General features: G+C 40.9%; 3 protein-coding genes across 3 annotated transcripts; 2 read left to right on the top strand and 1 right to left on the bottom strand.

The window, feature by feature from the left end:
- Positions 1–64: 64 nt before the first annotated feature.
- nmt2 (N-myristoyltransferase 2) lies at positions 65–6896 on the top strand. The gene is made up of 12 exons (XM_030370934.1): positions 65–213; positions 618–735; positions 862–1003; positions 1532–1650; positions 1759–1850; positions 1972–2088; positions 2232–2402; positions 2526–2634; positions 2737–2907; positions 3777–3944; positions 4860–4997; positions 5197–6896. The coding sequence occupies exons 1-12, from the start codon at positions 101–103 to the stop codon at positions 5215–5217; spliced, it is 1479 nt and encodes a 492-aa protein (XP_030226794.1). The 5' UTR covers positions 65–100; the 3' UTR covers positions 5218–6896.
- Positions 6897–8023: 1127 nt separating this feature from the next.
- Positions 8024–9493, bottom strand: rpp38 (ribonuclease P/MRP 38 subunit). The gene is made up of 2 exons (XM_030370936.1): positions 9233–9493; positions 8024–8964 (listed from the first exon to the last, which is right to left on the bottom strand). Exon 2 carries the CDS (start codon positions 8658–8660, stop codon positions 8136–8138), a length of 525 nt encoding a protein of 174 aa, XP_030226796.1. The 5' UTR covers positions 8661–8964; positions 9233–9493; the 3' UTR covers positions 8024–8135.
- A 106-nt stretch (positions 9494–9599) lies between these two features.
- acbd7 (acyl-CoA binding domain containing 7) lies at positions 9600–10933 on the top strand. The gene is made up of 4 exons (XM_030370937.1): positions 9600–9750; positions 10316–10433; positions 10565–10627; positions 10850–10933. The coding sequence occupies exons 1-4, from the start codon at positions 9739–9741 to the stop codon at positions 10921–10923; spliced, it is 267 nt and encodes an 88-aa protein (XP_030226797.1). The 5' UTR covers positions 9600–9738; the 3' UTR covers positions 10924–10933.
- Positions 10934–11432: the final 499 nt, after the last annotated feature.

Raw genomic sequence — 11432 nt, 5'->3', positions numbered from 1 at the left:
TTTCCCATAACATCCGCTAGGCGGCGCTGTTTCCATTGTCATCCTCTTTGTTTTTCCTGCCCTGTATCATACGGTAGCAGACCATTTTTTTTACATTTTCATGATGGCGGAGGACAGTGAGTCTGCTGCCAGCCAGCAGAGCTTGGAGCTGGACGACCAGGATACCTGTGGTATAGACGGGGACAACGAAGAGGAAAATGAACACATGCAAGGGTGAGGATGGCCTGTTCCTGTGATTCAGAACCGCTGCGGCTCTCCAGACAGCCTCTTTGTACGCTACGCCGCTCATGGATGTTGTGGAGGCAGCGGCTAACGCAGCGGTCCGCAGTGGTCGGCTAGTGCTAGTGGACATCCCCATAGCCCTCATGTGTTACTCAGGGTCGACTAAGGTGGATACACGGCTGGGGAAACACGGGTAGAAGGACGTGTTCTCAATGGCCACACGTGTAAATGAAAGGGTTAGCACGGTTCCTAGCCAGCATGCTGCTGCTGCTGCATGGGAATGACACCCAGTCGACGGCTAACGTTAGCCTGTGGTGTGATTGGGCTACGCTTGTTTTAGCGTCTAGACTGGAAATCGTTTTTTTTTAATGGAGTTCGTCTATGTGTTTATTTAGGAGCCCAGGCGGAGATTTGGGGGCTAAGAGGAAGAAAAAGAAGCAAAAAAGAAAGAAAGAAAAGACGAGCTCCGGGGGAACAAAATCGGACTCTGCGTCTGATTCTCAGGAGATGAAGGTGTGATGGGAGCCATAATAAAGCACCATGTGACGCCGTGGTGTCCGCCCTGTTCTTCATGCTGTTTCACTGAGTGTGTATTGTTTGGTGGATGTGTCCATCTGTTTTCTGTGTCCTGGCCTCTAGAACCCTGGTTTGCCCATGCAGAAGCTACAGGACATCCAGAGAGCGATGGAGCTTCTGTCGTGTCAGGGTCCTGCCAAAAGCATCGATGAAGCAGCCAAGCACAAGTACCAGTTCTGGGACACGCAGCCTGTGCCCAAGCTAAGTATGTATATTTTACTTAGCCAAGATGTTTTGGAGACTTTCCATTTTCCACCTGATTCGATGGATTAATAACAAAATTAATACTTTTCTCATACTTGTCAAGATGAGTTTTGTTAAAGTCCTTAGCATTGTGTGCATTTTTATATCCTACACAAATTTAACCCAATTTATGGCTTTAAATTGCCATCGGACTAAGATACATTGCATTGTAAAAGTAGGTTTGCTTTATTACACATTTGGCGTTGACGTTGCATTGAACGGTTTCCATGGCAACTCGGGTTAGATGAGATGTTTTTGGTGTAATCGGGAAGATTTGTGGAATAAACATTCTTTAGAGTTGGATCCATTTAGGTGAGAAAAGGCTTAATTTAATAATGGAAAAAAAAGTTGAATTCTTACTTGAAATCTTGTTTAATACCAAAACATATAAACAATATATATAGTATACACAGTGCGGAAGAGTAATGTAGGTAGGTATTTTTTATCTTCAAATAGATTTAAATACTTCATGCCTTATTTAACCACACAGACGAGATAGTAACAAGCCATGGACCCATCGAGGCTGACAAGGAGAACATCAGACAAGAGCCCTACTCCTTACCGCAAGGCTTCATGTGGGACACCCTAGATCTCAGCAACGCAGACGTGGTGAGTGCCGTCTGCTGCTTGTGCCTTCACCAGGCCACAGTCACACCACTTTTGTAGCAATGAACAGACCCAAAACTACCCTGTGCTCTCTCTCTGTCTTTCTGTTAGCTGAAGGAGTTGTACACGCTGTTAAATGAAAACTACGTGGAAGATGATGACAACATGTTTAGATTTGATTATTCGCCAAACTTTCTCAAATGGTAAGAATTGCTGAATGAACCATATATATTTTGGCTATTGCCAGTTAGTCCCAGCCTTTAGTTAAATATCTTGAAGGAAGCTGCCTATACTATCTGAACTGGTTCTTTGTGGCCCCCCCAGGGCTCTGCGTCCCCCCGGCTGGCTCCCCCAGTGGCATTGTGGAGTGAGGGTAACGTCCAACAAGAAGCTGGTCGGATTCATCAGCGCCATCCCCGCTAGCATACATATCTATGACACGTAAGAGGCGCGGCTCGCCCTACATATAAAAACCCATAATAACCCATGTTAACGATAATCTATTGCTTGACTACAGGTTACACATCAGACAGGCTCGGAAAGACCAGCGGCTTTTGCTTTTTATCTTGCCCTCCCTGTTACAGGCTAAAGAGGATGGTTGAAATCAACTTCCTGTGCGTTCACAAGAAGCTGCGTTCAAAGCGCGTGGCTCCGGTGCTCATCAGGGAGATCACACGGAGGGTGAATCTAGAGGGAATATTCCAGGCTGTCTACACAGCCGGAGTGGTCCTGCCCAAACCCGTGTCCACATGCAGGTAAACCGTGGATACAGTGGTCTTCATGATAGGCATGTCAAAGTCTCACCTGTCAGTGTCAACCCCAAGATGGAACTTCTCAGACTTTTTGCGTTGATACATGCTTTGTGTTTCTGTACACAGGTACTGGCATCGTTCCCTGAACCCCAGAAAGCTTGTGGAAGTGAAGTTCTCCCACCTGAGCAGAAACATGACCCTGCAAAGAACCATGAAGCTCTACCGGCTGCCAGATGTAAGCGCCGTAACGGCCGGCATCACCGCACATTCACATGGTCCCTTTGTCACCGCAGCAGCCATCAGAGATGTGTCTTCTTTCTCTGTTCACTCCCTGAAGAGCACCAAGACCCCCGGCCTGAGGCCAATGGAGAGGCACGACGTCCGGCAGGTCACAGAGCTGCTGCAGAAACACCTGCGCCGCTTCCAGCTGGCGCCCTCTATGGGCGAGGAGGAGGTTGCCCACTGGTTCCTGCCCCAGGAGAACATCATAGACACATATGTGGTGGAGGTATGGAGAGAGACAACTTCATTATGGTTTATCATCTATACCTCGATGCTTATTATTTAATCCTCATTTGCTAATTCTAACACGTTCTACAACAACATTAAAGGTGTACTGCGGGATTGTAACGAATCCCGCATAAAAATATCCGAAACTGACTAGACTTATGTTATATATTTAGTTGAAGTGTGTTTTTACATTTCCCGAAATGTTTGAATCAAACTTCAGACCAAGCAGAATCCATCATTTTATTCCATTTAATTTAAGATAACGGTGTATTTCCTTGGGTCGCCTGTGAATAGAGTCACATCCCATCTCCCCCTTATTTACAGGGTAAAAGGAGCGACAGTAATGCAGTGGTGACCCAATTTATTGATGTATTTCGTACTGGGAAAATTATTCGAAAGAATTTGTGACAGTTTTGACCAGGGATAACAATACTGGGCTACCCACAGTTGAATAGGCCCTGTAACGTTATCTACAGCCGTATTGGTAGTTGACTCATCTAATGCTACGTTAGCAAGTTAACGTTCAGCAAGCTTAAATTACTTGCGGCTATGTATTAGAATGTATGACATCACGTCTATTATTGTGACTAAATGTGATTTGAATTAACCTATTATACATTACCTCATCCGTGAACAGTATTTCTGTCTTGTCATTTTTCACCGTAAATGGTGGTGAGAACAACCACTCCCATGGGTCCCACAAAATTTCCTCGATGTCATCAAACTACATCTTTTGTTATTGTTTTGATTTAGAGACCCTTAGCGGCAAGGATAACATTATGTTAACTTGAAGTGTAAATGTCTGTAAATACTTTTTTATTTTTGCTTACTGATGTAGAAACCTTTCTACGTGCTGTCTCTTCTCAGGGAGCTGGTGGTGTCCTAACAGACTTCACTAGTTTCTACACGCTGCCTTCTACTGTAATGCACCACCCGTTGCACCGGAGTCTGAAGGCGGCCTACTCCTTCTACAACGTCCACACACAAACCCCACTTCTTGACCTCATGAATGACTCACTGATCCTGGCAAAAATGGTAATGACCTTTTGGCTTCTTGTTGTGCATGAGGAACCTCGAAGTTGTGAGACAGAGATGGCAATTGGGATTTCAAAGTGCATGAGAAAGGAAGTTGTGAGCCAGATATATTGCTAGTGGGATTTCAAAGTGGCTCAATGGATTTTTGCAGCAAATATAAATACCTAAAGTTGATAATCGCTGATTAACAGGAATTGTCAGTCGTGACAATTCCTCTTGGCACCTCACGATTCGATTCCGATTATGAGGTCAACGATTCGATTCTGAAGCGATTATCAAGGCAACAATTTTTTTTTTATGTACATTTCCATGCGTGATTTTCAAAAATATATGTATACATCTGGGTTTGCTACTCAGAGTTTGCTAATCACTTCCTACTTTTGTGATGATCATTAAAGACAACAGATGAATTAACTTATCTAATATTTCATAAGAGAGAAAGCTTTTGTTACAAATATGACTTTCTATGAACAATGCAATAATCAATGCAGCTTGCATTATAACACAATATGGAAGTATGCAAAAAATAGGTTTCAGTTTTATTTTCTTTAATCTTTATTTTCTATGTCATTAAGGAAAAGCTGCTCTTGAATTAGAAGGAGTTATGTGTCTGGCTGTGAGTTTGTGCGCATGCTATGCGTAGGCTGAATCGCAATCGTGTCAAGACGAATTAGATTGGCCAACAATACACACTGAAGATTAATTCAATAATTTAAAAATGACAAAATTATTAGTTCTTTTTTTTTTTTTTTTTAATTAATTTATCTGCATCGAGACAGAATCGTTCTAGCAAGAATCGCGATGCATCGAAGAACGATTATCTTTCCCACCCCTAGCGATGATTGACCCTACAGTCATAATAATAATAATAATAATAATAAATAATTAATTTTTCCTATTTGTTGTGTCAAACAGAAAGGATTTGACGTCTTCAATGCTCTGGATCTGATGGAGAACAAGGTGTTCCTAGAGAAGCTTAAGTTTGGTATTGGAGACGGGAACCTGCAGTATTACCTTTACAACTGGAAATGCCCCTCTATGGATGCAGATAAGGTCAGTAAAGCAATGTGCGTGTTGACATGCTGCACTCTACCTGAGCCCTTATATAACATTTTCCCCAACAATGGTTCCATTTCATTCAAATAGTTCTGCAGCCTTCTATGCTACTCATATTTAGATTATGTCAGAGTTAAAATGACATTTCTGAAGTTTTAAATGTGCTTCTAAATACTGGCTTGTTATTGTGTTTCAGGTTGGCCTTGTGCTTCAGTAGCGTGTCTCTATAAATGTTCCTCACACTCCACTGAAGGGGGTTGGCAGTGAACCTAGCCTGTACCTAACCCCGGACACGCTGGTAGCCTGAGTTAGACAATGGGAACGACTCCAATAAAGTCCAACAGGTGAATGGGAGACGTGCGATATTTGAAGCATTCATCCGTCAATCGGTTCTCATCAAGAATGTTCACTATTTTTCACCCGGAGGGGAACTCTTTAATCATCAAAATCCTGAATGTGAAGTCATGCTATGCCTGAAATATTCCTACACTACAGTGCTAGAGATGCAACATGACACCCTCAAACACACACACAAATCTGCTAAACAGAACAATATTTGACCCCTATATACCTCCATAAAGGGAATCCTGGTGGTGTTTCTCTACAGGGCATTGTTACATGGGTCTGCAAAACCATTCTTTAAAGGGGACCTATTATGCTTTTTCGACTTTTATGACCTATAAACGTTGTTATAATGGTTGATAGTCATGTTTAATCATACACAAAAAACTGTAGATTTCCGGGAAACTCTGACTGTCAGCAGGGAATACGTCGAAATGCATGTACGTCATTATTTGACACTTTAGTATGGTTAAACATGACTATCAATCATTATTACAACGTTTATGTGTCATAAAAGTCGTAAAAGCATAATAGGTCCCCTTTAAATTTAATTTATATCGAAAATATTTTTAATCCCACAATCTCTGTCCTGCAGTTTTAATCTTTCTGACCAGTAAGGCTAGATTATCGTTACCTGTTATGAAACTGCAAGCATTTATTGTATGAAGCTCATTTGCCTCCTCTGGTACTTGTTACACTGTGTGTAAAAAGTTTATTTACCACATACAGTGCTTTGGTGAGCTGGACAAGAAAATCCCTCCTTCAGCAGCTAATCGTTGTCAGGGGCTCTTGCGAGGAAGGATAGAGTGGTTTCCATGGAAGCAGCCTCACAAATGTAGAAACTGTTCCCTTTATCGAAACAAAGTAACCTAGTAGATGCATTAAGAAAATAATTTGCAAGGTATCTGAGCATGTACAGACACACACACACAGCACTACATACACACATGCACGCAAGAGACCATCTTCAAGGAAAGACTCATCCAACTGGTGCATTTATACATGTTTTTTTTTTTGTTAAATATATAGTTATCTGTACATTTGATGCCAGATCATATTTATTCCTGTAGTGAGTGTGAGGGTTGGAAGGACTGTTCCAAAGCATTTTCCTCTTGAGTAGTATAGATGTTATTGACATTTCGAGTTTGTAATGCCATTTTAGATGCTGTGGGTCCAGCGGGGGGTTTGATGAAGAATGTATTGCATTAATAAAGCACAATTTTTCAGTTCTTTGTTGAGCAAGGGGGTCCTTGATGAAAAGGTGGAGGCCCGGCCTTCAATTCTTCAAGGGCGCATTTTTTTCCCTCCCTCGTTTTATAAATTTGTCATTAACCTTACCAACCTGTCTTGAGGATCGATCTTTGTTTTGTTGTATAAAATCTTCAATGCATTTGACCATTCACCGAAGTCCCATAGTCTTAGCGTTTTCTCGAGTGTCCTATTCAGGCAAACGTGGTCAACATGTGGATCTGCTCAAAGCTACGAGGATGACCTGTACACAGGCTAGCGCTTTGTCTCGAGGACTGGATTAAAAAGCCATGCAATGCCTGCCTACTTCGGTGGTACTTACTTGATGCTTTTTTTCACCTTATACTTGAGATAGAAGCTTGTGACATCTGCTTTGATTACCAGCCTGTTATATTTGTGAAAAGGGTGCACTTATAAAACCCAGCCCTTTAGAGCAAAGCACTGAAACCTAACTGCTCCAGCTGGTAGTGGCCTATCGGCTCGTTTGAAAGTTGCAAGAGTTTGTTTTAAATAGTCAAATAACGTGATGTAAAAGGCCAGTAAAAAATGGGACAAAGTTTCAGTAGGCTATTTGCTTTTGAAAGGTTATGTCAACATCTTAAGTTGTTTTTTTGTGTGTTGTGTAGCTAATGGCTAAAGTTTCCCTTAATGTGTGCTAACGTCCAGTATTTCCGAAACATTTCTAGCAAAATACATCATTAATGTTAAGTACTACAACCCTGTCCATCAGCCAGAGGGGCCCCGACAGCTGAACAATTTTAAAGAAATGAGGAGCAGACAGTAATCTTAAGACTGTTGTCAACCTTAGTCAGCCACCCCCAGTCAGTGTGGCGGACTGTGAGTAGCAGTTAATGTGATACTTTCAAAAGGCAAAGCAATGTTTTGTTTCGTTGAACTCAAATTCTTCCACTTCCTTCTCAACCCAACCTAAGTTCAATGCTTTAAATATTGATCTGGCTCTGTAACAAAGTTTAAGTTTTAGGGTATTTGTATAACACTACTCCTTGTGAAATATTTGTTCATCATACCTTTATAGGATAACAAGAAAGGTAAAAATTAAATTACTACAGGTCAAAGGTTCAAATGGGTATATACAGCAAGTCATTCAGATAGTGTAACATATTCATGTATTTGGTCATGGATGTCACTCCCACAGAAGTTTGTATGAATTACAAGCACGTCTGTTTTACAATTCTGTATTATTTTTAGTCGAACTGACAACTTGACTAACTGCCTTATTTGGAAAAGTTTCTTGTGGTAAAAGCGTTATCAATGAAGAACAATATTTTTATTCAAAGCCACTAAGGTTTGTGAAACTCAAAGCTTGTACCAGCATAATTTAGACATGGCCCCATGCAAAGAAAGCTTACTCTTCGGCAAAGACTAGTCTGTTCAAACAGCATGGATATTCGATTAAATAAACTTGACTTTAAAAAGATTTGCATATGCTGCCGTTTTATTATGTCAAAGCCAAACATTTCAATCCATCCCAGAAAAAAAAGTCAACGTTCAAGAGATTACTGATTAACTAATCTAGGGAAATTTCTACTTTTTGATTTTCTTTTTCCTCTTTTTATTTGGGTTAGGAATAACCTTTTTTACACACAGGGGTTGAAGTGTGCCAGACACAGCTTCTGATACCTCAGTTTGTGTGATGTCACATTCAGTGATCTCGTCCTCCAGTTTACGCTTTTGGCCCCTCTTGTCACTGTCCAACAGTTCATCAGTCCCAATAGGGTCACCCTTGTCTTGCAGCCAGGCAACATGTAGCGGTGGCACCATGGGGATGATGTCGGTAACAAGATCCAAAAAGTGGTCCTCTTCTTTTATCTTACAGCGACGGAAACCCAGCGCAAGAACACTTTTTAATCGCAGCGGCTCAGAAAGAATATGACTGAGCGCTTCCACCTGGCAGGCCGGGACCTCTCTTGATATGCTCAGTGGAATCAAGTAGTCGGTCATGTGTTTTGGTGTGGCCGACTTGCACACAAGCACCAACCTGAGCTGGTTCCTTTCCAAGGCCTTTGTCACCTCATTGATGCCAATTGCAAGCTGTCTTCTGGCAGACATGTCGGTCCACCCGGTCTTGGGAGTGTTCAGCACGTTCGAGTCGTTGCTTTCTGGCGCAACGCACTCTGGGGATACAGATGGTGTCTGGTTTTTTCCGTTCTTTAAACTTGTAAAAACCCTTTGTTTCTACTTTCTTAAACTCCATTGATTCCAGTTTACATCTGATACTCTTTTTAATGGAATGCCAATTCTTGTTGGAAAGTGGTTGCCATTGGTTTTTGAAAGGTGTGTTAAGGGAAGATTTTGCTGGGGTTTGCCTTTTCGCTTCCTTCTTGCTCGCCTTGCCCGGAGTAGCCATGATGATCTAGAACAACACAAACATATACATATACTAAACATATTATTACAATTGCAAGACTAGACTATCGGGTCATTGTCAATTACGCACACAATACAAGTAACGGTATCCCACCATTAACCAACGAAGCATGATCACAAACAACAGACAATGAACAATCTCGTAATATATTTTAAACGAAACGTTATGAGGCCTACACATAAACTGAGACCATTAAGGTTCTCCCAAATATCAAACATGTTTTTACCATTCAATATCATTGATCATACTTTACCTACTGAACGCAGCGGTGGCGAATGATATTAATTCGTCTTTCTCCCACCAGCGAGTGCGTTTTAATAACGCCTCAGCACAGTAAACAACACATGACTCGTTTCATGGGCGCCACCATTGCGTTTGAACATGACCAACTTTATTAAATCTGAAAACACAACAACGACGTGGCCAGCGTTGCTATGGAGCCTCGATAGGGCAGGTGGTTATGTTGGCCCTATTAAGTGTACAATTGTTTTATGTTGCCCAAAAACACCGAATCCAGACACGATTTTTCCCATGTACATTATTAGTTCTTATATGTCAATATGTTTCTCTATGCTGCATTGTTCCGTAAGATGAATGACAACCAATGAACGGGCTCTATCAGAGAGAGGACTCTCTTGTCCCGCCCCCTTTTCCTCGAACCACACTGAGTGACAGCTCCAGTCATGTTACCGCTGCAGGAACTGGATACTGGAGGCTGTAAGGTCTTGTGGTGAACAGCATTAAGAATCAGGAAAGAACATGTCTCAACAGGTAGGCTAGGTCCATGATATTTAGCTCATGCGGAGTTTAACTGTAGCAATCTGTAGTTTATCTGTAGGCTCGTTTCGACATTAACCTGTGGTAACGTTAGTATCAATTGGCCAACGTGATGGCTAAGCACTGCAATGGGTGTGTTACGATGAGATCAACAAAAATGGGCATCTAACAAGCAAAGGATCAAAGTAACAAATATCTGGCGATGAGATGATTATGCAATACACCTGTCTCAAATTGCAGATGGAGAATTATTTATTAATTATTGCTTGCAGGCAGAATTTGTTACAATATGAATCATAGTATCGATTTGTTTGCAGTCATTGTATACTTGAAAAAGCTTCAGAATACACAGTAAAGTTACCATAATATAATACATTATATTGTAGGATACCAATTTTATTGGATTAAGGACTACTAATGCATATTGTACGTCAATGTACTCTAAAATATGCACTCCAGCACATGGAATGTGCAAAAACATGAAGTAAATCTTTATGCACACGTTACTTAATATGCCATGGGTCAGTCACCAACGTGTCTCAATCCTTCCCTTAATAAGGCTGAATTTGAGAAGATAGCAGAGGATGTGAAGAAGATGAAGACCAGGCCTTCAGACCTGCAGCTGTTGGACTTGTATGGCTTTTATAAACAAGCTGTCGTGGGAGACATCAACATTGGTATGCCTTCATATGCAGGACGGGGCTGGCACATTAATTGGATGTGAAATTAGAGTGTTATCATGTTAACATTTTGTAAAGCTAATTTACTTGTCTGATAAACTGTATCTATTTCTCATATTTTTTACAAGATAAACCTGGGATGACTGATATGAAAGGAAAAGCAAAGTGGGAGTATTGGAACACAAGGAAAGGTATACTAAAACGCTTTACATTTCTAATGGCTTGCATTTCGGACGCATCAAATTGGCCGGCAAAGGGATAAAAAGTTATGCTTAAACCATGAATCTGTATTGTTGCTGCAGTTATGATAATCATGGCCAAGGGTTTATTCAAATGAGGGAGATATTTAACAGAAATAAATGATGTTGGTTCTTGTTGTTGACTTCTATCTACATTTATACACACTCTTTCAGGAATGTCAAAGGAAGATGCCATGTCTGCCTACATCGCACTGGCAAAGGAATTAATCCAAAAACATGGGATGTGAGATTAGTAAAGAAAACATGCTAAACCACGACTGTTATATACATGGTACATAACCCATACTACAAAGCCGCTATCCTATGTTGTGTTAACATAAATGTGTGATCACTGCATTTCACCCAAACAAATATGATGCAATTTTTTTTCAATTTGGTTTTCTTAATGGTTTTATTTGTTTGCAAAGAATGACTAATTTAACAATATGCTATTTAAATGACCTAACTTGTTCAAATGTTACAAAATAAACATTTGAACATTTCCTAATTTTCTTTGTTTACTTTTGTGTTCAAACATTATTATATTGGAAGTTATTGTCTGACTTGTTTGTGTGTGTGTGTGTGTGTGTGTGTGTGTGTGTGTGTGTGTGTGTGTGTGTGTGTGTGTGTGTGTGTGTGTGTGTTGTGTGTGTGTGTGTGTGTCTTTAGAAATTTTAGATCAGATTTTTCTCATTGAGTAATAGCTGCAGTAGAAAGGTTATATTGCAGGTTTAAGTAGAACTGTCTTAATCTTACA

This window comes from Gadus morhua, chromosome 11, assembly GCF_902167405.1.
Source record: "Gadus morhua chromosome 11, gadMor3.0, whole genome shotgun sequence".
Lineage (NCBI taxonomy): Eukaryota > Metazoa > Chordata > Actinopteri > Gadiformes > Gadidae > Gadus > Gadus morhua.
Note: the sequence above shows the minus strand (reverse complement) of the source record. Positions and strands in the feature narration are given on the sequence as shown.

Coding starts and splice junctions, on each gene's coding strand:
- acbd7 (XM_030370937.1), top strand. Junction 10,434..10,564: donor CGTGGGAGACATCAACATTG/GTATGCCTTCAT, acceptor ATTTTTTACAAG/ATAAACCTGGGATGACTGAT. Junction 10,628..10,849: donor GTATTGGAACACAAGGAAAG/GTATACTAAAAC, acceptor ACACTCTTTCAG/GAATGTCAAAGGAAGATGCC.
- rpp38 (XM_030370936.1), bottom strand. CDS start 8,660: ATGTCTGCCAGAAGACAGCTTGCAATTGGCATCAATGAGGTGACAAAG.
- nmt2 (XM_030370934.1), top strand. CDS start 101: ATGATGGCGGAGGACAGTGAGTCTGCTGCCAGCCAGCAGAGCTTGGAG. Junction 2,089..2,231: donor AGCATACATATCTATGACAC/GTAAGAGGCGCG, acceptor TCCCTGTTACAG/GCTAAAGAGGATGGTTGAAA. Junction 3,945..4,859: donor CACTGATCCTGGCAAAAATG/GTAATGACCTTT, acceptor TGTGTCAAACAG/AAAGGATTTGACGTCTTCAA.